Below are 27,248 nucleotides of genomic sequence, written 5' to 3' on the forward strand. Positions count from 1 at the left end.
AATAATAAACTAAAAAATGAACTGAAATTATTTAATGATGGCACCAGAGAAAATCAAAACCAATAAAGATATTAGCGAAATGTTGGTTTTGTTGAGATTAAATCTACTTGGATAAACTTAGATAAAAAAATACTTAAATATGTAGCAATCTTAATCTTATACATAAAATATATGTTTTTATGTACGTTATGTGTTTGTTTTATTTAGGTTTAATTACTTTGCAGGTCCTATAGTTTCACCGAATTTTCAATTAGGTCCCTATACTTTTTTTTCTTTTCAATTGGGTCCCTATACGTGAATTTTTTTTCAATTAAGTCCCTGTTAACGTTTAACGTTAAAAAAATGTTAGTGAGTTGTGAAATGACTTATTTACCCCCTTTCTTCTCCCTATAAACAGATTTGTGTCTGAGTTATTTGAGGTTTCTCTTCTTCTCCGTTTTTCATTTTCAATTTTCATTTTTCCTAAATTTATGGCTCAAAGTCAAGGAACCTCATTTATTTTCTCTTCGGAAAGCTGTGTTTCCAGGAGCTCCAACCCAAAGGAAAGAAGACACCTGTGTTTCTGTGGAGAGGCAGTAACAATCCATCATTCCTCAGTCATTTCTGACCATGATAGGAGATATGTTACTTGTGGAAAGATACCAAAATGTAACTTTTTTGAGTGGATTGATGATTTTGAGTGGATTGAGGTTAATGAAGGTGCAAAGAATGGGTAGCCAAAGGAAAAGAAAAGGCGGGTTCACTGTTTTTGTGGTGACACTCTGAGTCTTCAAATTTCAGGAACAACAAAAAATCCTAATAGAAGATTTATTTCTTGCCCTAACAGAAGATGCAAATTTTTTGAGTGGGTTGATGAAGTTGGTGCAAGAAGTAACGTGTCTGCTGCTGCTGTTGGAGTTGTTGGAACACAAAATTTTGCTAAGTTGGAGGGTGAAATGTGGAAATTGGATGCACAAGAAAGAAAGAAAGATAGAGAGACTAAACGTGGAGATTGAGAGATTAATTGTTGAAGCCAGAGAAATAGATGCTTGTGTGAGTAGATTATGTGATGAGTTCAATATTCTCCAAGAACAAGTTGGGAGATTGGATAACAATATGAAAATTCAATGTAAAATGCAATATATGCTATTTATGTTTTTGCTAGTCTTAATAATTGGAATGTGGTTTGCAAGATTTTAGAGTTATCTGTGCTATGAAATTCTATGTAAGAGGTTCTATGGCTTCAATCCAATTAAAGCTAATTATATTTAGTTTGAATAAATTTTACATTTTAATGTATTTTGTGTGTGTATAACAATAAAATGATAGTTGGGAAGAAACTTTATCAATGTGAATATTTAAAGTTTTACAATTGACAACAACTTACAGAAAAAAGTGGCCAGATAATATGTTACATATATTTTCATTAAATAAGTGTTCCTGTACCCCTTACTTATACAAAATATCACAGCATAAGTGGTCATATATGCCACATACCTAATCTAAAATAAAGGTCCAAGAAGTGCAACAATTAAAAGTGGTCCAACCTAATTCCAAAATATCAAAATAGTGGTCCTCTCCACATAATAAACAGTGGCCACAGAGACAATTGAAAACAAAATATACTATATAATAGCAACCCCAACAACCCTAACTATAAATTTAATCATACTTCAATCATCACTTAGGTCTATATATAGAGTAGGTGCCCCTTTTTCTTCCTCACTCCTAACTTTAGCCGCCCATTTCTTCTCACATCAAACACTTTTGTCTTGAATAAAGGTTGAGAAGATGCTTTAGGTGGTTGCTGAAAATTTGCACTTGCCACAACTAGGGGAGGCTGGCCCTTCAAGAGGTAAGGCTTGTTGTGAGGTGGCTGTGGTTGGAGCCTGAGAATTTATGTATAACACAGCATAATCAATTTATAATCCTGTTATAATCTATTTATAAGGTAGTATAATCTGTTTGCAATCCACATTGATAAAACAACAATTTATAACATAGCATAATTTATAATCTATTTTCACACACCATATGTTATACTATGACAATCTAATCCACTAAACACATCAAACATCCTATAATTTTGATTAGAAAACAGTAAAACAACCGTTTGTATATTCAAATTTATAAAATATCTGACACAATTGAATTGAGACAATGTCTTTTATTATGACTATAATTGCTTTTTCTATCTTGGTTAAAGAAAAGAACAGAAAAAAAAAAAGTAAACAAAAAATAAGTCCAAAAAGTTTGTTATTAGCACCAATCAATTTAAAAGCAATGATACAAGATGAATCATCCAATGAAAAGAAAACAAACAAGAAATAAAACTCCAAAGAAAAGAAATATAGATATTAGATACCAATACTCCCAAATTAGAGCTTAGGCAGCATATTAGCATTACTTTTAATGAGCGGGAGTGGGGTTTTCAAAGACCAGACCAATGTGATCAATATTTTCAATTGACTTAACATGAGCACATAATTCACTTTGACCAAACAATAATATGAACACACAATTCACTTAATGCGCGCGGGCACACACACTTCACTTCAAATTCAATACTTCATCATGATCATCAGCTATATTCATCTATGAATGATCATGACTTTGGAGAGCATGATATATATGGTCAAACCGGTAATGTTTATATGTTCAAAAAAGAACCGTCGAATTATGCATCTTTCAGAGCAATTTGTAAACTTGAGAGTAACGCTCCAAATCAATTAATGCTGTTAAGAGAAACAAAATTAAACTATTACAAACCATTAAATCAAAACAATCCCTATACATAAATATTGATACCCTAAACCCTAAATAAACCATTAAATCAAAATAATCCAGAAATTAATTCAACAAATACATAATTAACCAATGCCATAATTTTAAAGAAATAAAAATAGCATAAATATCAAATTTTAAAACTGAAAAAAAGAGACTTTTTTTTGTTACCTGTTTGCAGACCGTTCGAGTGCAGGGAGAAGGAGTAGAGGCACAATGCGGAGACGGGAGGCCAAGTGCTACAAGGCTCGGCACGGTGCGGCGCGGTGAAGCCAGGTGAGGGACGACGACGCCTTGGACGGACAAGCGCAGAGGGAAGGAGGCGACGAACAGTACACCACCACGCGTTTGTTGCAGTTGATGCCAGACACGGACGCCGCCGACGGACCGACGCAGAAGACGCAGGAGACACAAGAGAAGACGAGAGCAACTTAGGTTTTTTTTTTCTTTGGGATGAAATGTGAGGGGTGCTTTTGGTATTTGGAAAAAAATCATATTAGTTCACTTGGCCACTCCAGCTAAATGAGAGAAATATTTTTTTTTTACCAAGAATATTCTGTTATGTTAAACGTAATAATGACGGCAGGGACTTACTTGAAAAAAAAAATTAACGTACAGGGACCCAATTAAAAAAAAATATATAGGAACCTAATTAAAAATTCGATGAAATTATAGGAACCCGCAAAATAATTAAACCTTTTATTTACACATGGACGTTTACATCGAAAACATATTCTAGGTTTTTAGAGTTTTTTCTTAAGGTTTTAATAAGGTGGTTTTTATTTTTTAGTACGAATATATTATCATAATTATTTAAATATTGTTAAAATTGAAGTTATATTTTTTTATAGTTTAGTAATATTTTTTAAATAATATTTTTTAAAATATCATAGTCATATTAGAATGACTTTTTTAATATTGGATGTTTAAAAAAAGATATATTTGATGTTAATTTTGGTTTTGAATATGTTTTATAGGTTCAATTAATTTTTTATATTTAATTTTTAGGATAAATTACATAAGTAAATTAATTGAGAATCAAAATTACATAAATATTCTAAATTGAATTTATTTATTTATTTTTATCAAAGATATGACTATAGGAGATTCGAACCTGCGACCTCTTAATTGAGTATGGAAAGACTATACTATTTAAATTATACCTCATTGACCCTAAACTGAATTTAATTACATGCATATTTTGTTTGATCCTTATCGAATCAATTAAATTCGATTTATACTTTTTGGTTTGCAGTCCACTCTCAATTTCTTTTGAGGAAGTTCCCAAACCAACGAGCAGAAAGCTTTTGGTGTCTTTTCAAATTATCTTTGTAGTCAATGAAGACAAGTCCAAAACGCTGATTATAGCCACTGTTCCATTCAAAGTTATCCGAAAATGTCCATGCGAAATACCCCTTTACATTCGCACCACCCCTTTTAATTACAACAATAAATATATTATTCATCATCATTCAATCTTAATTGTAAGAAATTAATTAATATGAGCCAATGCCACTTACTTGATTGCTTGTAAAACATGATAAAGATGGCGATAGTAATAATCAATTCTGTATGTATCCATAAGGGCCTCTTCAAGTGTTAGTGTTGGATCATTAAACTCATCCATACCTATACATTATTATTATTATTTATTAATAGAATAAAATAAAATGGATATTGGAAGAAATTAAATAAAATAAGTAGCGTACCATTTTCTGTGATGTAAATTAAAGGGTTGTTATACTTTTCCGTTGTGTACAACAATAGCTTTTCAATTCCCTTTGGATATACATATAGCCAATGTGAAGCAGCCTATATATATATATATATATATATATATAGAAATTGGATTTAATTTGTCATTCACCAAATATATAAATAAACAATGAAATAGTATACAAATTAATATATAATTAGAGTAAATCAATAAAGGAGAATTTAGTCATCCTTACCCTTTGTCCAATGGGTCTACCATCACGCTCAGCTATCATAAATCAAGAGTCATAAGAAATTAAAATTAAATATTTTTCATATCATAAATTATATATATATGGTAAAAACTCAGGTACAGTCGACTTCACGTGAAATTGATAGTTGAGAACCGTTAGATAAAAATTTAGTCAAATCAATCAAATAATCTAATGGTTCTCAGTTATCAACTTCACGTGAAGTCGACTGCACCCGAATTTTCACCTATATATATATATGTTGCCTCTATTTTTTCTTCTTTAAATAAGTAATTTTATCGGAGAGAAAAATGCATATATAAGATATAGAGAAATCATATATGTACAAATTTGAAATTTTTTGTACACTATAATATATATATAATTTTTTTATTTGGTATTAATTTTATTTAAAAAAAAATTATTATATAAAAAATACATAAAAATGAAAAATATATATAATCTATAGAGTGTTCTTACATGTTATATCGCATTGGGGATCAGTGGCATACATAGGAGGTTTGGTTCTGTCAAATGGTTTGGTTAAATGGGCAGCATAATTAGAAGTGTAGTAATTTATTCCAATGAAATCATATGAACCAATAAGTATCTTTGCTTCCTCTTCAGTGAATTTTGGTAGCCTATTTCCCACATAAGTTCTCATGGATTTTGGATAATCTCCTTTTGTTAGTGGATCCATAAACCTACAATAAAATTAATCGGATATATCATATGAATTAAGGTTTAAATTAATCGTATTTATCTTTAATTTTAATTAAGAATAAAATTAATAATGCAATAACTAAAATAGTCATCATTATTTTACCATCCAAATTGAAAATCAAGAGCTCGTTGGGCAGCTTCTTCATCTATGGTTTTGTTTGAGAACGGTATGAACCAATTAGAATTCAAGGTGATGCCTATCAAGCCTTTTTGACTAGCCTGCTCACATTATTAAATTCAATGTTGTAATGCAAGAGATTTCATAGAAATTAGGGCTCTACATTTTAAATTCAAAATGTAGTTAATCAGTTAATTAAAAATTCACTACATTTTGGATAGCCAATTTTTTAAGGGTAACGTTAGGTAATCAATAACTTTTTTTAACAACATGAACAACTATTAATTAAATTAAAACACATTATATCTCCAAATTACTCATCTAAATTTTAATATTAGAATAACCATCCGTACACCTAGTAAAATGAACATTCGATATATTCATTGTTCACATTATTTAGTATTTTCATTGTCTACCTATACTTTTCTATTTTTTAAAATGATTTTAAAAATCATAACTATATTTATTTGAATTTTAGTTTTAAAAACCAAACTCTAAACACTAATTTTTAATTGGCTAACCAAAATCAAAATCAAATGTGTGAGATTGTACAAAAATCAAAACCACATCTATTAAATTTATGACACAACGTTTAGATTCTTTTTTTTTTTTTATCACTCAAACCCGCAACCTCTTAATTGAGTATGGGAAGACTATGCCATTTGAGCTATTACTCATTGGCTCACAACGATTAGATTCTTAATCCATCAATAAAATATTTTTATATAAACTAAAAATATTTTTTTAAAGTGTTAAAAATTAGTTTATAAATTAAAATTGACTTTATATAAAACTAATTTTTTTATGTAAAAACGATTATTTTTTAAAACCATTTTTTATTTTTTAAATCAATTTATTAATTTTATAATCAGTTAATAATCAATTTTATCATTTAAAATGAGTTTGATTTATTAACTTAAACCGAATTTTTAATTAACTAAAAACTATACTTTACCCTAAGGCCCCATGTACCTGATATTTTGTTTTATAAAGTTTTACAGCAGCAGCATGAGCAAGGAGTTGGTAGTGTGAAGACATGTAAGGTTGTTCCATTCTCATGCTATAACTCCATGGCTCATTAAGAGTAATCCAATGCTTCACTCTCTCTCCAAAATTTTTGAAGCACATATCTGCATACTCTTCAAAATCCTTTCTGAAAAGGTATAAAATCATGACAATATAATTAATTAATTTTTTCAATATATTATATTTAGTAGACATACATTAAATTTGAATCCAGGTTAACAACTTTAAAAAAATTACAAATTTTAGTGACAAAAACTTTTATTTCATCATTTTCTAAAACTACTCTCGGAAAATATAATAATTATATTTTTTTCATAAAAATAAATATTTAAATTAATAAAAAATATATATAAATAATTGTATCTTTAACTATCACTTACGTAATATTAGGGCTGTTAAAGCCCTTGTATTCATCTTGCAAGGCTTGTGGAAGATCCCAATGAAAAAGGGTTACAAATGGTTGCATTCCTGAGATAATCACAATATTATTTAATTTAATTTGATAATGAATATCAAGAAAATCAAACATTGATAATATAAATTAAATGAGTATATAATATATATATATATATATATATATATATATATATATATATATATATATGACCATTGGCTAGTAGCTCGTTGATAAGTTTGTTGTAATGTGCGATGCCTTCTTGATTTATACCCTCACTAACTTTCCCTTCTGCATTTTTGTTAGAATACATAGTTAATATAAATCAAATTAAAAAAATTCAATTAATTAGATGAAACAATAACACCATAATTAAGGATGCAATTAGTAAATCCAATAATATATTATATTTTCTTACTTGGTAATATTCTTGCCCAAGAGATGGAGAATCTATAAGCATCAGTGTTCATATCCTTCATGATCTTAATATCCTCCTAGTAACATACACAAATATGGTTTAAATTGAGAATATCTATTTCTTTCTTTTTTTTTTGGTTGATACAACCATATCCCCAATTTTTCATTATCATTCTAAATAACATGTAATTCAATACGTACTTAGCATAGATATTATTTTAGAATAAGCATATAAAATCAATTATTTTTAATTATTCAACATTAACTATTTTTTTTTATTTAATTTCAAATGTATATATGGATGGGATTATACCTTATAGCGATGATAGTGATCAATAGCTATATCCCCAGTGCTTCTATCTTCTATTTGTTCTGAATTCCATTGATGCATCAATTATGTTTTGCTTTATTATTCATATCAATTATTCTCAATTATAAAGAAACAAAAAAAAGCATAATGAATTAATAACATCTTTTAATTTTACCTGGATGACTATGAGTTAAGTTGTCCCATGTACTTGCTCCTTTACCATCTTCATTCCAAGCACCCTCAACCTCCACCAATTTAAAAAAAAAAAGAAATTCTACTTTAACATTTTAATATTTAATCCATATTTGTGTACATGAATTTCATAATTGCTTGTTATTATTGGTTAAATGCATACACATATAGATAACAAGATAAACATACATATGTGTATTAAAATTTTGAAACTATATTATATAGTCTTTTCTTAGCTTTTTTAATAATAGTCCTTTTCATTTTGTGATGAATATATCTAGACGTAATAAAAAGGTTTAAAATTAAAAGACAATCATTAAACAATGGAGTTAATTAATGAATGTAGTGTAATTTAATTAGTTTAGACAAAAGATAAACCTGATAGGAAGAAGTGGCAGTTCCAAAGACGAAACCTGCCGGAAAACTGCTTCGATTTAGCGAAGAAACGTCGAGAATCGGCGAACCGGCTACGGTGGTTGTTACCGACAAGCAAACAAGAAGAGGGAACACACCAAGGAGGAGAAGATTTAGATTATTGTTATGAAATGCCATAGCCATTCACTACTATTTGTTACCTCAATTAAGAGTTATGGACATATGAAAATGTACACTAATACTACTACTTATATATATTTGAGAACCAAAAGCAAAAAATCAATTTGTACAACTCAAAATGATAAGATCAAATACAAATTTAGAAAAAAAAAATGGGACAAATCTAACAAAATGAGTAAAATCCACACAACAGTTTATGGAGTTGTAATGTAACTCCCTAAAGCTGGGGTATGCTATTTTTGTTAAATACTTCATTATTTCAGGTACATATATGGTTTGGGTACGGACATATGGTTAATATTTAATTATTTATAGTAGACATGCTTTGGTAAGCTAATGTATGTCTAACTACTTGTTTTTTTTTTTTTTTAAACTTTAAAGTAATAATATTAATTTTGAGTTGATTGTTATGGTGTTTAAAAATGTTAATTTATTAAAAAAAAGTTAAAAATTAATATTTAATTTTAAAAATATAAAAAAAAAGTATTTTAAAATACTTAAAATTTATTAAAAAAATTAGATATCAAATTATAAATACCATAGAATTTACCTAATAATTGTACGTTAGCAAATCGTATAAAAAAATAGAAAAATATAGGTAGACAAAAAAAATATTAAACAATGTGAACAATGAATGTATTGGATGTTCATTTCACTAGATGTGTGGATGGTTATTCTAATATTAAGATTTAGGTAGGTAATTTAGAAGTACAGTATGTTTTTATTTAATTGATAGTTGTTCATATTGTTTAAAAAAATTATTGGTTATTTAGCGTTACCCAAAAAATATATGGGTCTGTTTTTGGTGAGTCCAAGTGTCTTTGGACATTTCTAATGCACCAAGTCTTTTTGGCAAAATTTAACCAAATAAAAAATAGATTAATTAGATTAATCTGTCTAACTATGAATTAATATCTGATTGAATCTGTTGAGCATTTCATTTCATGAGCTTATCTTTTAAAAAAAAAAAAAGATCCATTTAAAATAGGTAAATGATTTAGCCCGACTACCTTGATACATTTTGACAATTCCACTTGACAATACCTTGGAAACACTATGGATTCATATGGTAGTAGGTGTTTCAAAAGTTTTCATCAACAGCGAAAATGGCCATGTTTATTACATTATTATTTGGAGTATGATTACCATTATTGGTCATTCATATAAATGGCCATGTTTATTACATTATTTGGAGTATGATTACCATTATTATTACATCGAGAAATAAGTCTAATTTTTTTTAAGAAAATCCCTAAACCAATGACCAGAAAGTTTTTGGTGCCTTTTCAAATTATCTTTATAGTCAACAAAGTTTATTCCAAAACGCACGGTGTAGCCATTAAACCATTCAAAGTTGTCCAACAATGACCATGCAAAATACCCTTTTACGTTCGCACCATCCCTACAATAATAAAAGCCAATAATTAAACAAATCGAATAAAACAATTTTTTTTCGCGATATCTTCTAATTCGAAAAGTTAAAAACTAAGTAGTAATTAGTATCAATCAACCTAAAAAGTTTATAAATCGAATAAGAGATACCAAAATATAACTATGAAGTTAAAAACTTACTTGATTGCGGTTGAAACATAATAAAGGTGGCGATAATGGTAATCAATTCTAAAAGTATCGATAAGGGCCTCTTCAAGTGATAGTGTTGGATCATTGAACTCATCAATACCATTTTCTGTGATGTAAATTAAAGGGTTGTTATATGTTTTCGTTATGTACAACAATAGTTCTTCAATTCCCTTTGGATAGACATATAGCCAAGATGAAGCAGCCTGTGTACATTTTGGATTTATTAATTATGATTCATAAAATAAATACATAATAATATAGTAAACAAATTAACATACAAATAATAATGAAGGAGAATCGTGCATACATACCCTTGGCCCAATGGGTATCCCATTTCGCTCACCTGCATAAAAAAGAAAAGGAAAAAAAAGTGCATTTTTTGTTTCAATAATATTTATTTTTTAATAGGTTTAATTATTCCGTCATTTTCTATAATTTTATCAAATTTTTAATTAGGTTTTTATATATATATTTTTTAATTAGGTCTCTATACCAAATCAAATTTTGTAAGTAAATCCCTACCATGACAAAAACATTGAAATTAATGGAATCTTTTGTTAAACTATACAAAATATTCAGTCAAGTATTATACGACATATTCGTTTTGTTTAACAAAATATTCTGTTAATTCTAACATTTTTGTCACGGTAGGATCTTAATTACAAAATCTGATATGGTACGATATACGAACTCGATCAAAAAAAAAAATATAGAGACCTAATTGAAAATTTAATAAAATTATAGGACCAACATAGTAATTAAACATTTTTAATATACCAAAAGATTTATAAAAAAATGAAACATTTTATCTTAAAGTGTACTTACTTGTCAAATTGACATGTTGATCGGTCCAATAGGTAGGATCGGTGTCATTGTTTGGATGGAATAAATGAGCAGCATAATTAGAAGTGTAATAATTGAGTCCAATAAAATCAAATGAACCTATAAGTTGCTTAGATTGCTCTTCGGTGAAATTTGGTAGCCGGCTCCCCACATACTTCTCCATGGATCTTGGATACTTTCCTCTTGTTATTGGTTCCATAAACCTGATGTATGTGTGTGTATATATATGATATTTCTTTTCAATTTGAAAATTTTTATGTTATTATGAAACTATTACCCTAATCTAGTGTATATATATGTTGAACCTTAGATGAATATCAAGAATTTATTATATATAATACAAGAGGTTACTGTTTCAAAACCAATTAGAAAGTCAACAAAGTTCAGTAGTCAATCTTAGTCAATAACTAATCATTTGATTGTATTGTATTGCCAAATAAGTTTATTTATTTATTTATTTATTTTGAAATTATCGTTTTAATTTATTCATTCTTTTATTTTTTATTATTGGTTATTTTTAAATTAATGGTAATTCCTTCAACTTTTTCTAAAGATTTTTACACATTTTTTTAAAAATAAAATTAAATATTAGACATATAACTATTTATGTGTCTCTTCTTATTATCAGTTTAAACTTTTGAAAAAAGTTATTTCATAATATGATATCAGAATCTCTGATTAAAATGTTTAGAGTTTGATCATTGTTCGACTCAAAAAGAAAAAAAAATTTAACATAAGACAAATTATAAAGAGAGAAAATATATGCAAAATTTAAGTAAATCCAAAAATAGACCTTTGCTTAAAAGAACATATTAAAATTAGGTTTAATTATTTTATTAATCTTTATAGTTTTATTAAATTTATAATTAGGTCCATATATTTTTTTAATTGAATTTTTATACTATTTTTAATTTTATAATTAGGTCTTTTTTAGTATAAAAAATATTAAAATTAATTAAATATATTTTTATATTGAATATATTTATAATTAAAAACCTAATTCGATCTTTAACTGTATGTATTTTGAGAAAAATATTATGTTAATTTTAATATTTTTGATATAAAAATAACCTAATTATAAAATTAAAAGTAATATAGAGACTCAATTAAAAAAAATATAAAAATATAATTAAAAATTTGATAAAATTATAGAGACCAAAATAATAATTAAACTTTAACATTATAACTATTCATGTGTCTTTTATTATCAGTTTAAATTTTAAAAACAAATTTAAGTCTTCGGAAAAAAAAGTTTCATGATATTAAAAGAAGAGGAGTATGGCAAATTTTACCATCCAAAGGCGAAATCAAGAGCTCTTTGAGCAGCATGGACATCCAAAGTGTTGTTTGAGTATGGCAAGAACCAACCAGAATTTAACGTGATGCCTATCAAGCCTTTCTGAGAAACCTGATCACATAATAAGAATATGTAATTATATTACAAGGCACTTACAATAATGTTAAGAAGAAATAAAACTATGATTTTAAATTATTAGTGGAAATAAATGAAATAAACCTGATATTTAGCTTTATAAATTTGGACAGAAGCGGCATGAGCAAGAAGTTGATAGTGTGTGGCGAGGTAAGGCTTATCTACACCAACACTATAACTCCATGGTTCGTTTAGTGTAATCCAATGTTTCACTCTATCTCCAAATTCTTTAAAGCATAACTCCGAATAATCTTCAAAATCCTTTCTGTAAAAAAGTATATATATATGTACATACAAATCAATATATATAATTGTTTCAACTTAAATTGCAGTTATGTGTAGAAATTCTTGAAGTGACATCACTACTTACATAATATTAGGGCTGTAGAAGCCACTGTACTCATCTTGTAAGGCTTGGGGAAGATCAAAATGGAAAAGGGTCGCAAATGGTTCTAGACCTGCTTGTCAATATATAATATCAAAATAAATTTTTTATATATAAGTTATATTTTTGTTTTTAGTCGATTCAGGATCTTAAGACAGCTCGTAAATTTTTGGCGAGATAAATTTAAACTTTATAAATAAATCTTAATTGTTAATGAACTGAAATATGAGTTGAATTTAATTTTCGTGAGTCGAACTTGATTTTAGGATTGCTCAATTTAGTTCAACTCATTTCTATCTCTAACCATGAATATAATAATTAAGACCGTACCATTAGCGATAAGCTCATTGATAAGGTTGTTGTAATATTTTATTCCTTCTTGATTTATGCCCGAACTAATTTTTCCTTCTGCATATAATATTGATGAAGATATGAGATATTCAATTATTAGATGAAACCCGTAATTAATTAAGGATGTTGATTAGTAAATATAATATAATAATAGTGTCTACTTACTAGGCAATATTCTGGACCAAGAAATAGAGAATCTGTAGGCATCCGTATTCATATACTTCATGATCGCAACATCTTCCTAATAATATTAAAGATTGATAATATATATGGATCGTATCCTTTCAAAAAATTACTTATTAATATGTACATTTAGGTTTTGTACCTTATAACGATGATACTGATCAACAGCTACATCTCCATTGCTTCCGTCTTGTACTTTTTCTGTATGTCATTACAACTGCTATTACATACCATAAAAATAGAATACATATATATAAATGTTAGAAATATAACTATATATGTACTTCTTAGTTATTGATTACTAGTGGAGTAATAAATACTAATATATTTATTAATCTATTCTTCATTTTTTTGTGACTATTTATTCAATTCTTCATTTATTCGAATGTATATTAATAAAAAAAAACGTTTTAATATATAGACATAATAACATACATATACCACAAGATGACCAATAGAAGGCCAATAATTTACATGTAACCTATGATGTACGGACACGGGATACGACATGATACGAGATATGCTGACACACGAATTTTAAAATCTTATAAAACATAAGGACACGTATACATATAAAATATAAAACATTTTTTAAATAAATCGTAATGATATTTTGATATTTTATTGATATTAAAATATAAATTATTTTTTTAATTATTTTTAATCTTTTATTTTAATTATATCAAGTATTTAAAATATTTTTTATTTTAATAAATAATATACTATATCTAAATTTATTTCAAAAATACATGTTAAGAATAAGACTGGACATGCTGACATGTAATAGTATTTTTTTGGTATGTTCAAACATGTCCGAAATTTTTTTTTATTAAAATAAGGTTAGACACAACGTGTCGGATGAGTTAAGGTTAGACACGGCAACTCAGCGAAGTGTCTGTGCTTCATAGCATGTAAATGAAGTAATAATAAATAAATAAATAAATAAAAGAAAAAGACCTAAATCATTGTTTGAATGTTACCTGGGTGTTGATGAGTTAAGGTGTCCCATATACTTGGTCCCCTGCCACCTTCATTTGCAGCACCTTCATACTACACCATCAATAAATAAATAAACACATTTAATTAGTTTCTTAATAAAAATAAGGTATATATTTAAGAGTACCTGGTAAGCAGAGGAGGCAGTCCCAAAGATGAAACCTGCCGGAAAACTACTCCGGTTTAGCAACGTAACGTCGTTGGAAAGAATTGTCGAACCGGGTTCGGTTGGTGCGGACCATGAGTTGCTAACAAGAAGAGCCAAAACACCAAGGAATGCAATTGCCATACCCATACCCATATTACACTAATTGGAGGTTGCTTTAATGCTTCTTTAACTTTGAATTATATTTATAGGTAGCCTTGTCGTGTTTTTGTTAAACTCTACCTACACTCTCGTTTCTCTTGTTTAATTTATTCAAATAATTTTCACTACTTTAATAATTAGCATTTCAAAAAAGTTAAATTAAAAACACGTGTATATGGAAGCGTTAAGAAATTTAATCAAATATATTAATTATATTTTTTAATCAACTATATATATTGACACTCCAAGTGGCCTGCCAAATGTTATATATATTATTTGAATTCAAATTGGTGCAATTGATAATTTGATATATATCTATGATAAACGTGGTGCACAAGAAGACAAATTCATAGGATTTAATTTAAAAGAGTTATTCACATTAAGACACTTAAAACATTTTTTTTTTAAAATATTTTTTAATAATTAAAATTTAATAGATATAATCAATTAAATTATATTATTTTTATCAAAATTAGATCAGACAAATCGATTTGGCTAAAAAACCGGCAAATCAAACTTTGAATTAGTTTAAATTAATATTTTTTATAAAAAATAACTACAATACCCCTATTATAGAAAATGATTAAAATACTTTTATTATATATATATATATATATAATAAAAATATTTTAGTAATTTTTTATAATAAAAATATTGTAGTCATTTTCTATATAAAAAAAAGAATATTAATTTAGATTGATTCGAGATTTAGTTTATTGATTTTTGATCAAATTGAATTATTTGGTCTAATTTTAACAAAAATAACACAATTTAATTGATTATATATATTAAATTTTAATTATTAAAAAATATTTAAAAAAAAGACATTTTAAATATTTTTATTTGAATGACTACCCTAATTTAAATAACATGATATGAAAGAACAAGTCAGCACATACAATCCATGCAATAGTATTTATTATTTATCTGCTCCTAGATAGAGTGCATGCTATTTATATCTTTCTATATGGCAGTCTTAATAAATAAATAAATAAATATATATATAAAGAAGTAACTAATTAAATTATACAAGACAAGAAGCATGTGCACCTCATGCAATAGTTGAGTGAAGTTGTAAACAGAAAACACATGCATTGAACTTTGCTTGTGTCACATGTAATGTCTAACTAAACGACCTTATTATTGAAGCCTTGATCTTGTACGAATAGTGTAATAAGTAATTTAATAATAAAAATAAGTTATTGCCTTCTTGAACCAGTGAGAGGATTATTTCTAATTTTGTATGGATTTAATTATTTGATGTTTTAAAATAAAGTTTTCAACAAAGATAAATGCAAAATATCATTTCAAATTTAAGATTATTTAATATTAGAATTGGTCATTCATTCATACAAATGGTCACGTTTACATTATTCGGAATAAAATGACCATTATTACATCAAGAATTAAGTCTAATATTTTTTAAAAAAATTCCTCCAATTTTCATTAACCCGAGAGTTGTGCGAAAATTGTGCGCGTATTGTGCCTTTGGCACAAAACCACTCATACATACGTGGCGCGTACGCGTTATTTTCGAAATAAGTCATCTACGCAGACGCGCCATATACACGTACGCGTCGCGTCCATTGCATCACCATCTCCGCGCTCGGGCGTGGATGCCCTTCTTTCACTAAGCTTCTTTTCTTCTCCTCTTTCCATTTCTTTCCTTCTCCTTTCTTCTTCCATTCTTCTACCTCTCATCCAACACTTCCACACACTATTGATAACCATCTGTTTTAGTTAGTTAATTAGTTAGTTAGTTAGTTAGTTGATTAGTTAGTTTTAGTTTAGTTTTCATTTCATTTTCTCTCTTTTCATTATAAGTGTTGGATTATTGATTTTGTTTACTATACATTGCTGCCTTTTATTGCCTAAATGCTATGTTAGCATGAATGTTTTTAGATGTTCATTGTTGATTCTATTGTTGAGGTTATATTTTGCTACTTGGTTTTGAATTTTTCATACCTAATCTTGAAAATACTATGTGATGAGAATCGCCTTCGAGCTTGTAACTCTTTGTGAATTGCATGATTTGGCCACTATGTAATTGGAATCCTTTTCCTCGATTAGGCAATTTCTTGATGGATGTTGTGCATTTACCTTAATGCATTGTATTTCATGATCATATGCATCCATATGCTTTTAGCTTGAATGCTCTCATGCTTCTTCAATACTTGTTTTACCTTACAAGTTTACTTAAAGCATCTTAAGCACATTAGGATGAGTGGAGTGCTGGCGTCTTTTGTGACACCGCTTTTTATGCTAATGTGTGTTCTAAAAGGCGCCTAGTTTAGAACTCACACACCTATTTGTCATTAATGTCACACTAACTCACTCACTCAATTCTAGTGATTAGTACTTCAATCCAACAATGTATGCTTCCTTGCTTTTATGCTTTCTCATCTTACGGTGTTCTTTTTTGTTTTTCATGATTGATGTACCACAAGCAAAAACAGAAGCAAGACAAAGAATACGCAGCACTGGTTGATCTACCAGCTGAAGGTAGCAATCCGGAAAGTCGCCGTACCCCCTTGTTCATCTTTGGATGCACCGAGGACGGTGCAAACTTTTAAGTGTGGGGAGGTCGTCCGACCATTCGGTGTTTTTGGGTGACAAATTTCTAACCCAACACTTTTGCATTTCATTTTAGGTTTTTAGGATTTTTACTTGCATTTTTTTATTTTTGCATTATATACATAATAAGTTTAGTCAAAATAATAAAATTTTTCAAGATTTCTATCCATAAGGCACCAATTGATTTGAGTTAAAAATTTTGTTGAACTTGCTTGAATTATATATATATATATATATATTGTGGAACATGATTTTTGAGCTAAGAACACAAGCAAGTGAGATTTGAGCCTATTGGTGTGGTTACATCTTATAACCACTTATTTTTCTTCTTGTGCGATTATTCTCTTTCTATGATTGTAATCTTTGATTTGTTTGATTCTTTATGTCCATTATTTTGTGTATTCATGCACTTATATGATTGAGGCCATCATTTCATTCAACTCACTTACCCAAAAAGCCTTACCTTTTATCTTCCATTGTTAGCCAATTTGAGCCTACGCTTATTAACTCGCTTGTTCTTAATTTTAGCACACTACAAGTCCTAAAGCGAAAAACAATAAAAGTCTTCTATTTGGATCTTTGATTAGCTTAGGCTAGTGTGTGTAACATTTAAGTGTGGGAAATCTTGGGACATTGGTTGAGAAAAGGGTTGTTTTGTATTTTTGTTAAAAATATTGGGAATTGGATACATGCTCATGTATTGATCAAATGTATAGACCTTATGCATTGATGCTCTTGTATATAGTTTGAAAGAAAAAAAATGGAAAAAAACAAAAGAAAATAAAAAAAAGAAAAGAAAAAAAATAGAAAAAGAAAGAAAGAAAAAGAAAAAGAAAAAGAAAAAGAAAGAAATAAGAAGGGGACAAAATGCCCCAAAGCAAAGCTCAATAAAATCAATGCATAAGTGTTGTGAAATGAAAAGGAATACATGAATATGTGAAAAAGTGAGAAAAATGGGTAGTTAGGTTAGCTTTCAATTGTATAGGTTGTCATAGGTTAGGTGGGAAGTCTAAACTTATCAAAGATTCAAATTTCAAACTCACTTAACCATATATGCATCCTACCTTGACCTTAGTCCCATTACAACCAATGAAAAGACCTCATGATAATTGTATGCATGTATAGAATAAATGTTGAGTGTTAGAAGAAAAACAAATTTTAGAAAGCATAATTAGGAGAGGATTGAGAGAATCAACCCTAAACACTTGAGCGACTAGAGTGCAAACACTTTCGGTGAGGGTTTGATGCTCAATTACATGTTTTCACCTATATCATCATTCTTCATGCAAGTTTGTAAAAATATTTAATAGCTCAATTCAATTGTGGTTTGGCATGGTTGTTAATACCTTTAGCCCTTGTGCATATATGTTCTCTTGAAAATTGATTTATTTTGACCAAACAATTGCATGCATTTAGATAGGTTGCATATAAGTAGATTGCATTTAGTTAGATTTCATTGAATAAATATTGATTCCCTTTGTTTTCTTCTTGTTTTAAGCATGAGGACATGCTTGGTTTAAGTGTGGGGAGGTTGATAAACCCCATATTTAGGGTTTATCTTGTGCTTGATTTGGGAGATTTTATGACCTTTTACCCACATTTATTCAATGAAATAGCATGATTTTATGATTGTCTCCTAATTTGTGCTTAAGTGTGAAAACATGCTTTCTAGACCTTTAATTAGCTAAATTTAATTCACCTTTGATTCCACTAGATACCTTGATTTGTTTGTTAGTGATTTCAGGTTGAAAATGTTAGGAATAGATCAAAGGAGTGAAGAGGAAAGCATACAAAGTGGAGAACACATGGAAAAGCCAAAGAATTGGAAATATTCATCCACGCGCACGCGCACTGTACGCGTACGCGTGGATCGCGAAAACCTCAAGAGACGCACACGCGTGCTGTACGCGTACGCGTCGGTGGCCGCACGTGATTTTTAAATAGAAAACGTGCACAGCGATTTCTGAGAGCTATGGGGCCCAATTTACAACCAACTTTGGCACCAAAATGCATAAAAGGACCAAGGATTGAAGGGGAATCATCACTTAGTATCATTTACACTCATTAGGATTAGGATTAGCTCGTTTTAGAGAGAGAAGCTCTCATTTCTCTCTAGGATTAGAGGTTAACTAAGTGGTAGCAATGGACAATTGTGGTTACAATTGAGGAGGATAACTAGGATAGGACTTAGTTCTCATATCTTGCCAAGAGCTTTGTTAGTTGTTAGTTTATTTTCTTTGCCATTTATATTTTTTGCCTATTATCCCCAAAATCCCAATCATAACTCATAACCAATAACAAGGACACTTTATTGCAATTCATAGGAAGAACGACCCGAGATTTAAATACTTCGATTTATAGATTTTAGGAATTTGTACTTGTGACAAACAAATTTTTATATGAAAGGATTATTGATTGGTTTAGAGACTATACTTGCAACGAGATTTCATTTGTGAATTCTTGTACCAGTGAGAGGATTATTTATAATTTTGTATGGATTTAATTATTTGATGTTTTAAAATAAAGTTTTCAACAAAGATAAATGCAAAATATCATTTCAAATTTAAGATTATTTAATATTAGAATTGGTCATTCATTCATACAAATGGTCACGTTTACATTATTCGGAATAAAATGACCATTATTACATCAAGAATTAAGTCTAATATTTTTTAAGAAAATTCCTAAACCAATGAGCAGAAAGTTTTTGGTGCCTTTTCAAATTATCTTTATAATCAACAAAGTTAATTCCAAAACGCACGGTGTAACCATTGCCCCATTCAAAGTTGTCCAATAGTGACCATGCAAAATACCCTTTTATATTCACTCCATCCCTACAACAATAAAAGCCAATAAATTACATAGATCGAATAAGAAATAAGGTTTAATTATTCTGTTATCTCTATAATTTTATCAAATTTTTAATTAAATTTTTATATTTATTTTTTTAATTAAATACTACTTTTAATTTTATAATTAAATTTTTTAAATATAAAAAATATTAAAATTAACAGAATATTTTTTTAAAATATATAATTAGATTTTTAATTATGTGTTCAATTTACAAAAAAAATATTTTATTAATTTTAATATTTTTGATATAAAAATGATCTAATTATAAAATTAAAAATAGTATAGTAATTTAATTAAAAAAATATAAAAATCTAATTAAAAATTTAATAAAATTATAAAAAATAATAGAATAATTAAACCAAAAAATAATCAAGATATAACTTTGGAATTAATAAATAACTAAAGGTAACTTACTTGATTGCGGTTGAAACATAATAAAGATGGCGATAATAATAGTCAATTCTAAAAGTATCCATGAGGGCCTCTTCAAGTGGTAGTGTTGGATCATTGAACTCATCGATACCATTTTCTGTGATGTAAATCAAAGGGTTGTTATATGTTTTCTTTGTGTACAACAATATCTCTCGAATTCCCTTTGGATATACATATAGCCAAGTTGAAGCAGCCTGTGTCCATTTTCGATTTATTAATTATTCATATATAAAATAAATATATAACAATAATAACAAAAATAAGAAACAATAATGAAGGAGAATTTTTTTTTTTTTTTTTGGACGTGTATAATGAAGGAGAATTGATCGTGCATATATACATACCCTTGGCCCAATGGGTATCCCATTTCGCTCAGCTGCACAAAAAAGAAAGAAAAAAAAAGGGTACATTATTTTCGGTTTCAATAATATTTATTTTTTAATATACCAAATTATTTATTTGAAAATGAAACATTTTATTTAAAGTGGTATACTTACTTGTCGTATTGACATGTGAATCGGTGAAATAGTTTGGTTTGGTATTGTCATTGTTTTCATGGAGTAAATGAGCAGCATAATTAGAAGTGTAATAATTGAGTCCAATAAAATCAAATGAACCTATAAGTTGCTTAGATTGCTCTTTGCTGAAACTTGGTAACCGGCTTCCCACATATTGCTGCATGGATTTTGGATACTTTCCTCTTGTTATTGGTTCCATAAACCTGTATATATATATAATATTATTTTTCAATTTGAAAAAATAGAAGTTATTATGAAATTAATCACTAATGTAGTGAAACATGGTATAGTATAATATGTACGTATATATATAAATATGTTGAACCTTAGATTAGTAACGAGAAGTTATATATAATACAAGAGGTTAATGTTTTCAAGGACATTAGTAAGTCAATAAAGAATTTAGAACTAATTATTAGACCATTGTCAAATAAGGGTCTATTTGGGTGAATTTTTAATAAAAGATATTTTTTAAGTTATTTTTTTTAAAAAATTTATAAAAAAATAAAAATAATTTTATATTTTGATAACTCATGTAAAAAATTTTTTTTATTTATTAATTATGTTTAAGTATAATCATATAAAAGTATTTTTTTTATTTATTTATTACATAAAAATATTTTTTAAAAAAAATATAAATTATAACTTTTTTAAAAAAATATTTTTATTTTTATTATTAAAAATTTACTAAATATACTAAAAAAATAAAAAATAAAAATTTTTTATTAAATTTTTTTTATTAATTTAATAATGTCCAAACAAACATTAAAACCAAATCATTTAAAAAAAAATTTTAAATTAATTATTCGCTCCCTTCCACTTTATTTTCTTTTTTTTTTCCTCAATGCTACAAACTCTCACCACCAGCCACCTGGCACCATTGCCAACTGTCATAGTTGGTCATCCACTTTTGTTAGTTACTATCTTGTCCCGTCATCTCTAGCCATTCTAAATTTTAAATCTTAAAATTTAAATTAATTTTACTTTTTTCACTTTCAGATATTTTTATTTAAATTTTAGATGTTTTTATTTGTTTTTAATTTTAGATATTTAATTTTTTTTCTAATGTCTTTTTATGTATTTTTTAAAATAAAATAAAATTCATGCATAAAGGAATAAAAGTAATTAATAGTTTACAACATATAATAGAAGAGGGCATTATTAGTTTATTACCATCCAAACATGAAATCAAGAGCTCGTTGAGCAGCAAGGATATCCAAATTGTTGTTTGTGTATGGCAAGAACCAATTAGAATTTAACGTGATGCCTATCAAACCTTTCTGAGAAACCTGATCACATAAGTATATATATTAAGGTTAATGTAATTACAAGGCACTCACAATAATGTTAAAAAGAAATAAAGCTATGATTTTGAATTATTAGTGGAAATAAATAAAATAAACCTGATATTTAGCTTTATAAATTTGGACTGCAGCGGCATGAGCAAGGAGTTGGTAGTGTGCGGCGAGATAAGGCTTATCTAAACCATAACAATAACTCCATGGTTCGTTAAGTGTAATCCAATGTTTCACTCTGTCTCCAAATTCTTTAAAGCACAACTCTGAATAATCTTGAAAGTCCTTTCTGCAAAGTATGTACATAAAAGTCAATATATATATATATATATATATATGTGATTCAACTACATTCTAAGATCACTTTTCAGCTAAATTTATCTTCAAGTAATAAATATAATAAGTGAGAACTGAATTTTTTTTTTATTACTGTGTCATCTGTTTTAAAATTTATTATACAAATACCACTTTTTTTGTTACTAAGGTGATAATTGATGATTTGTTATTTTTAATTATAATTAATTATTCAAATAAATTTTATTATGTAAATTCTAAAAAAAGTGAGTGCAAAATATATTAATTTATATGTACATGTAAATTTTGATAAATATAAATGCAAATTAAATTATATGTTTTTTATGTATAAAATTTTTGTAAATATGAGTATAAATTATTGTTCATTAAGGTAACGTTTGGTGGAGAGACAGAAACGAAAGACTGAAACTGAGAGACAGAGACTAAGAGACAGAGATTGAAATAAATCTCAATATTCTGTTTGGTGCAAAGTGAGAAACAGAAATTGAAACAAGAATGAAATTCTAATTTAATTTGTACAAAGGATAAAATTAGAATTAATTAATTGAAATGAAGGTATTTTAGGTATAAAATGTTGTTAAAGTTTCAGTCTCCATCTATAAAAATTTTAGTCCCTTGCGTCCTCATTTTTTGGAGGTACTGAAATACTGAAATTTTGGAGATAGAGACAGAAATTTTAGTACCAATCTCTGAACCAACAAACATGATACTGAGTTTCAGTCTCCCAGTCTCTATCTTAGTACCTCAAAACAAACGCTACCTAAGTACTAACAAAAAATAATATTTACTAACTATGTGATACTATTTGGCAATTTTAATAAATAATTATTATCTAATAATTCCCAATTCTCAATTAGTGATCATTAATTAGTTATCTACCTAGCTACTCTGCATTATTTGATTCATAATTGTTTCAAGCAGGAGCTATCTGTTGAAATTCTTGGATTTGTATGTGACATGACTCACATTATATTAGGGCTGTAGAAGCCACTGTACTCATCTTGTAAGGCTTGGGGAAGATCCCAATGGAAAAGGGTCACAAATGGTTGTAGACCTGTTTGTCAATAATATATAAACAAAAAAGGAGAATTTAATTTATATGATCATATGAATATAATGAGTATAATTAAGATCGTACCATTAGCCAGAAGCTCGTTGATAAGGTTGTTGTAATATTTGATTCCTTCTTGATTTATACCCGAACTAATTTTTCCTTCTGCATAATAATATTATTGATGAGGAAGAGACTATGAGATATTCAATTAGATGAAACCCATAATTAATTAAGGATTATGATATGATTAATAAATATAATATAATAGAGTATATCTACTTACTCGGCAATATTCTTGACCAAGAAATGGAGAATCTGTAAGCATCCGTATTCATATACTTCATGATCCCAACATCTTCCTAATAATAATATTAAATGATTTGTTATAATATATAGATCATATCCTTTTATTTTCTTTTCTTGTCACCTCCAAAAGAGAGAGAGAGAGAGAAAAGGATATTTGAATTTGTACCTTATAACGATGATACTGATCAACCGCTACATCTCCATTACTTCTGTCTTGTATTTTTTCTGTATGCAATTACACCAATTATATATCATATAAATAAAAATACATATAAATATAAATATAAATAACATCACTACTGTTATTCCAGTTATTAATCATTAGGGGAGTAATACATACTAATATATTGATTAATTTATTCTTCTTTTCATTGAATGTATATTAATTAAAATAAAATTTGTTTAAAATATTGTAACATATATAAAAAATATATTATTTAAAAATTTGGATACTAAATCTCTCTTATCTCTATTATATGTAATAAATATAGGTTAATCACAGCTTTCAATGCTAAATGAAAAATAATTAACAGTCTTACTCTTAATTATTTTTTTTAACTTTTAAATAAAAATATTTTAAATTTCTATCATTTTAATATTTTTTTTAAAATAACATATATATTTAATTTTTTTACTCTTATCAATATTAAAAGAATAATGAAGAGAATAAATTAGGACTCTGTCTTGCTTATATTAAGGGTCCGTTTGAAAAATTTTAAAAGTTATTTTTTTAAACTTTTGACTTATGAAAAGTAGTAGTATTAATATTTGGTGTAATTTTTAAAATCAAATTGTAGCTTTTTAAAAAACTATTTACGTGTGCTTATAAAAAAGTTAAAAAAAATTACTTCTCTCATAATAAAAAGAATTTTATCACATTTTTTTAAAAATAAATACTTTTAAAACTAAAAAATTAAATACAAATTTATTATTTAAATTATTTAAAAAAAATTAATTAAACTATTTATTCAAACAGCACCTAAATATAGCATTCATCCATTATCAAATCAATTAAGAGCAAAAACAAATCTTGGGTAGAGTGTCCAATTCAAAATATATATTAAATAATAAAGTGGTCGTATAAGTTATAACATATGGTTCAGAATCACATGTAACATGTCCATTCTACTAGATCTACTGTATATTTTTAGTATATCTGATTTTTTTTTTGGTGACTTAGTATATCTGATTTAATTTTGTTTGAATTAGGTTGAGTTTTAAATTTTTATATTATTAAATTTATCTAGTCAATACCGCATTTAATTTTTAGAACATTAACTTACCGAAAATTGTTTTGTATAAATATAATATCAATCTTGTTCAACCGGATTTAAAACGGTTAACCTTTTTTCAAAAAAGAAAAATATATGGACGATTATTTTAGTATAGTCATAACTCTTGATATAGTTTAAAATTACTCATGGTGTATTCGATTTATATTTATATTTTTTATTTTTTCTTTTCAGAATTTTGTGAAGAGCAAAAAAATAAAATAAGAAGTAAAAAAAAAAACAACATAATTTTATCATTTTTATTGTTTGGTGAGCGATTCAAATATTAGTGACGTTATTCCAAATTAAAAAATTAAAAGATAATTCATAATAACGTTACTTTCACACCTGCTACCACAACGTGACTCCAAAAAATAAATAAATACAAATTAAATAAAAACCATGACCTAAAGTTTGAATGTTACCTGGGTGTTTATGAGTTAAGGTGTCCCATGTACTTGGTCCCTTGCCACCTTCATTTGCAGCACCTTCATACTACAAGGCATTTAATTAATTATTTTCTTAATAATAAGGCATGTATATATGTTGATTGTTGATTGTTGAGTACCTGGTAAGAAGCGGAGGCAGTCCCAAAGATGAAACCTGCCGGAAAACTACTCCGGTTTAGCGACGCAACGTCGTCGGAGCATGAGTTGCTAACAAGAAGAGCCAAAACACCAAGGAGGAGAACAAAACCTCTATTGCCATGGAATGAAATTGCCATACCCATACTCATTTTACAATACAATGTCGATGTGGTGTGTGTGTTTGTGGAAGCTAAATAAATAAATATGACAAGGAAAAAGACAATACTAAGGTAGGAAAAGTATGCTCATGTGAGAGAGAATATCATGATCTCTTGCAACTTGCAAATGCTGCTTTAAATTTTGAATTTATTTAGGCTTTGTCGTGTTTTATTAAACTCTACTCTCTTGTTATTTAGATTTTTTTATTAATTTAATATTTAGTGATTAATCTTATATATTTTTAGTATAATTAATTATTATTAATATTAAACTAATCAAAAAATAATTTAAATAATACTCTTTTGCAAACTAGAATGGTATAAATCTAATCATTTTAGCTTACAAACATTAATAAAAAAAAAAAAGAAAACTGTAGCAGAATTTTAGTAAAAAAATTAACAAATTGTTCTTTTGAAACGAACTATTATAAAATAAATGAAATTAGACAAATATTTTTTACTAATAATGTGACAGTCCACTTTAATATATTTGTTTTTTTATCAAAGATAAAATTATTGACAATGTGAATGACTGATTGTTATACTTTTGAAGCAACAAGCCAATAAAATTCATTAAAAAAACAACCAATTAGCTTTGAAAGTTGAGCAAGGAAATTTTTTTTTCTTATTTTAAAATTTTTTAAATAAAATATTTGGTGATTAACCTTATGTATTCCAACTATAATTAGTCTGAATTGTTTCTCTATTGCCGTCTCTGTTATCTCTGGTTCTCTTTGGTTCTCTGTTCGTAGTTTTACGTTGAGTTTCAGGTTCTCAGCTCATTAGTATAGGATTTTCTGGAAATAATGGAATTAGTAGAGTAGATTATGACACACTAATATAAGACTTGACGAGGCTCATATTCCAACATTTGTATCGAGTGGAAGTTGAGAGAGAAAGAAAAATGAGTTCTTCTCATTTTAAAAAATTTTAAATAATAAAAACAAAAAACTAAAAAAAATGTTTAGTAGTTAATCTTATGTACTCCTGATGTACTCATACTATAATTAGCCTGAGTTGCTTCTGCATCACGGTTTCTGTTGTTTTTGCTCTCTCTTTTATTGTCTTGTACTCTACTTTTTTCGCTCTCTCTCCCCATGGTCTTATATGGAGGTTTGTTCTCAGCTCATTAGTATAGAATTTTTTACGTTGGTGTTTAATGATAGAGATGAAGACCAGATACAATTTTGCTTTCTTGAGTTGTTGTATATTGGAGATTTTCTATATTCTTTTTGACAGCATATTCATATAGGATGGATTTGCAGTATATTAGATCCTAGGTCAGAACAAAATATCTTCAACAGTTTAGTAGAAATTAACCATAGCTTAGTTTCTTAAGAATGTTTAGTAATGTATAAACAAG

At 27.5% G+C, this 27,248-nt stretch overlaps 3 protein-coding genes across 5 annotated transcripts; all 3 read right to left on the reverse strand.

Moving 5' to 3' along the window:
• Positions 1-4,025: 4,025 nt before the first annotated feature.
• Positions 4,026-8,447, reverse strand: LOC107632311 (beta-glucosidase 13-like). 2 transcript variants are annotated; one of them, XM_088508860.1, is made up of 13 exons: positions 8,268-8,447; positions 7,873-7,942; positions 7,701-7,759; positions 7,389-7,464; positions 7,184-7,261; positions 6,957-7,044; positions 6,523-6,703; positions 5,536-5,651; positions 5,190-5,413; positions 4,716-4,747; positions 4,473-4,575; positions 4,284-4,392; positions 4,026-4,197 (listed from the first exon to the last, which is right to left on the reverse strand). In XM_088508860.1, the coding sequence occupies exons 1-13, from the start codon at positions 8,445-8,447 to the stop codon at positions 4,026-4,028; spliced, it is 1,488 nt and encodes a 495-aa protein (XP_088364986.1). The 2 variants fall into 2 exon arrangements, with proteins under 2 accessions (XP_088364986.1, XP_088364987.1); XM_088508861.1 differs by having other exon boundaries at positions 7,701-7,750; positions 7,858-7,942; positions 8,268-8,408.
• A 1,040-nt stretch (positions 8,448-9,487) lies between these two features.
• On the reverse strand, positions 9,488-14,594 carry LOC107628997 (beta-glucosidase 12). Of its 2 annotated transcripts, none has more exons than XM_016331661.3 (12): positions 14,343-14,594; positions 14,200-14,269; positions 13,362-13,420; positions 13,202-13,277; positions 13,016-13,093; positions 12,671-12,758; positions 12,385-12,565; positions 12,161-12,276; positions 10,851-11,071; positions 10,337-10,368; positions 10,017-10,228; positions 9,488-9,846 (listed from the first exon to the last, which is right to left on the reverse strand). In XM_016331661.3, the coding sequence occupies exons 1-12, from the start codon at positions 14,514-14,516 to the stop codon at positions 9,675-9,677; spliced, it is 1,479 nt and encodes a 492-aa protein (XP_016187147.1). In that variant the 5' UTR covers positions 14,517-14,594; the 3' UTR covers positions 9,488-9,674. The 2 variants fall into 2 exon arrangements, with proteins under 2 accessions (XP_016187147.1, XP_088364985.1); XM_088508859.1 differs by having other exon boundaries at positions 10,304-10,368.
• A 5,041-nt stretch (positions 14,595-19,635) lies between these two features.
• On the reverse strand, positions 19,636-26,001 carry LOC107628998 (beta-glucosidase 13). Its single transcript, XM_016331662.3, has 12 exons — positions 25,709-26,001; positions 25,566-25,635; positions 24,036-24,094; positions 23,847-23,922; positions 23,648-23,725; positions 23,476-23,563; positions 22,303-22,483; positions 22,073-22,188; positions 20,879-21,102; positions 20,726-20,757; positions 20,364-20,575; positions 19,636-19,930 (listed from the first exon to the last, which is right to left on the reverse strand). The coding sequence occupies exons 1-12, from the start codon at positions 25,874-25,876 to the stop codon at positions 19,759-19,761; spliced, it is 1,476 nt and encodes a 491-aa protein (XP_016187148.1). The 5' UTR covers positions 25,877-26,001; the 3' UTR covers positions 19,636-19,758.
• Positions 26,002-27,248: the final 1,247 nt, after the last annotated feature.

Source organism: Arachis ipaensis, chromosome B3, assembly GCF_059453495.1.
Source record: "Arachis ipaensis isolate K30076 ecotype BB chromosome B3, ASM5945349v1, whole genome shotgun sequence".
NCBI lineage: Eukaryota > Viridiplantae > Streptophyta > Magnoliopsida > Fabales > Fabaceae > Arachis > Arachis ipaensis.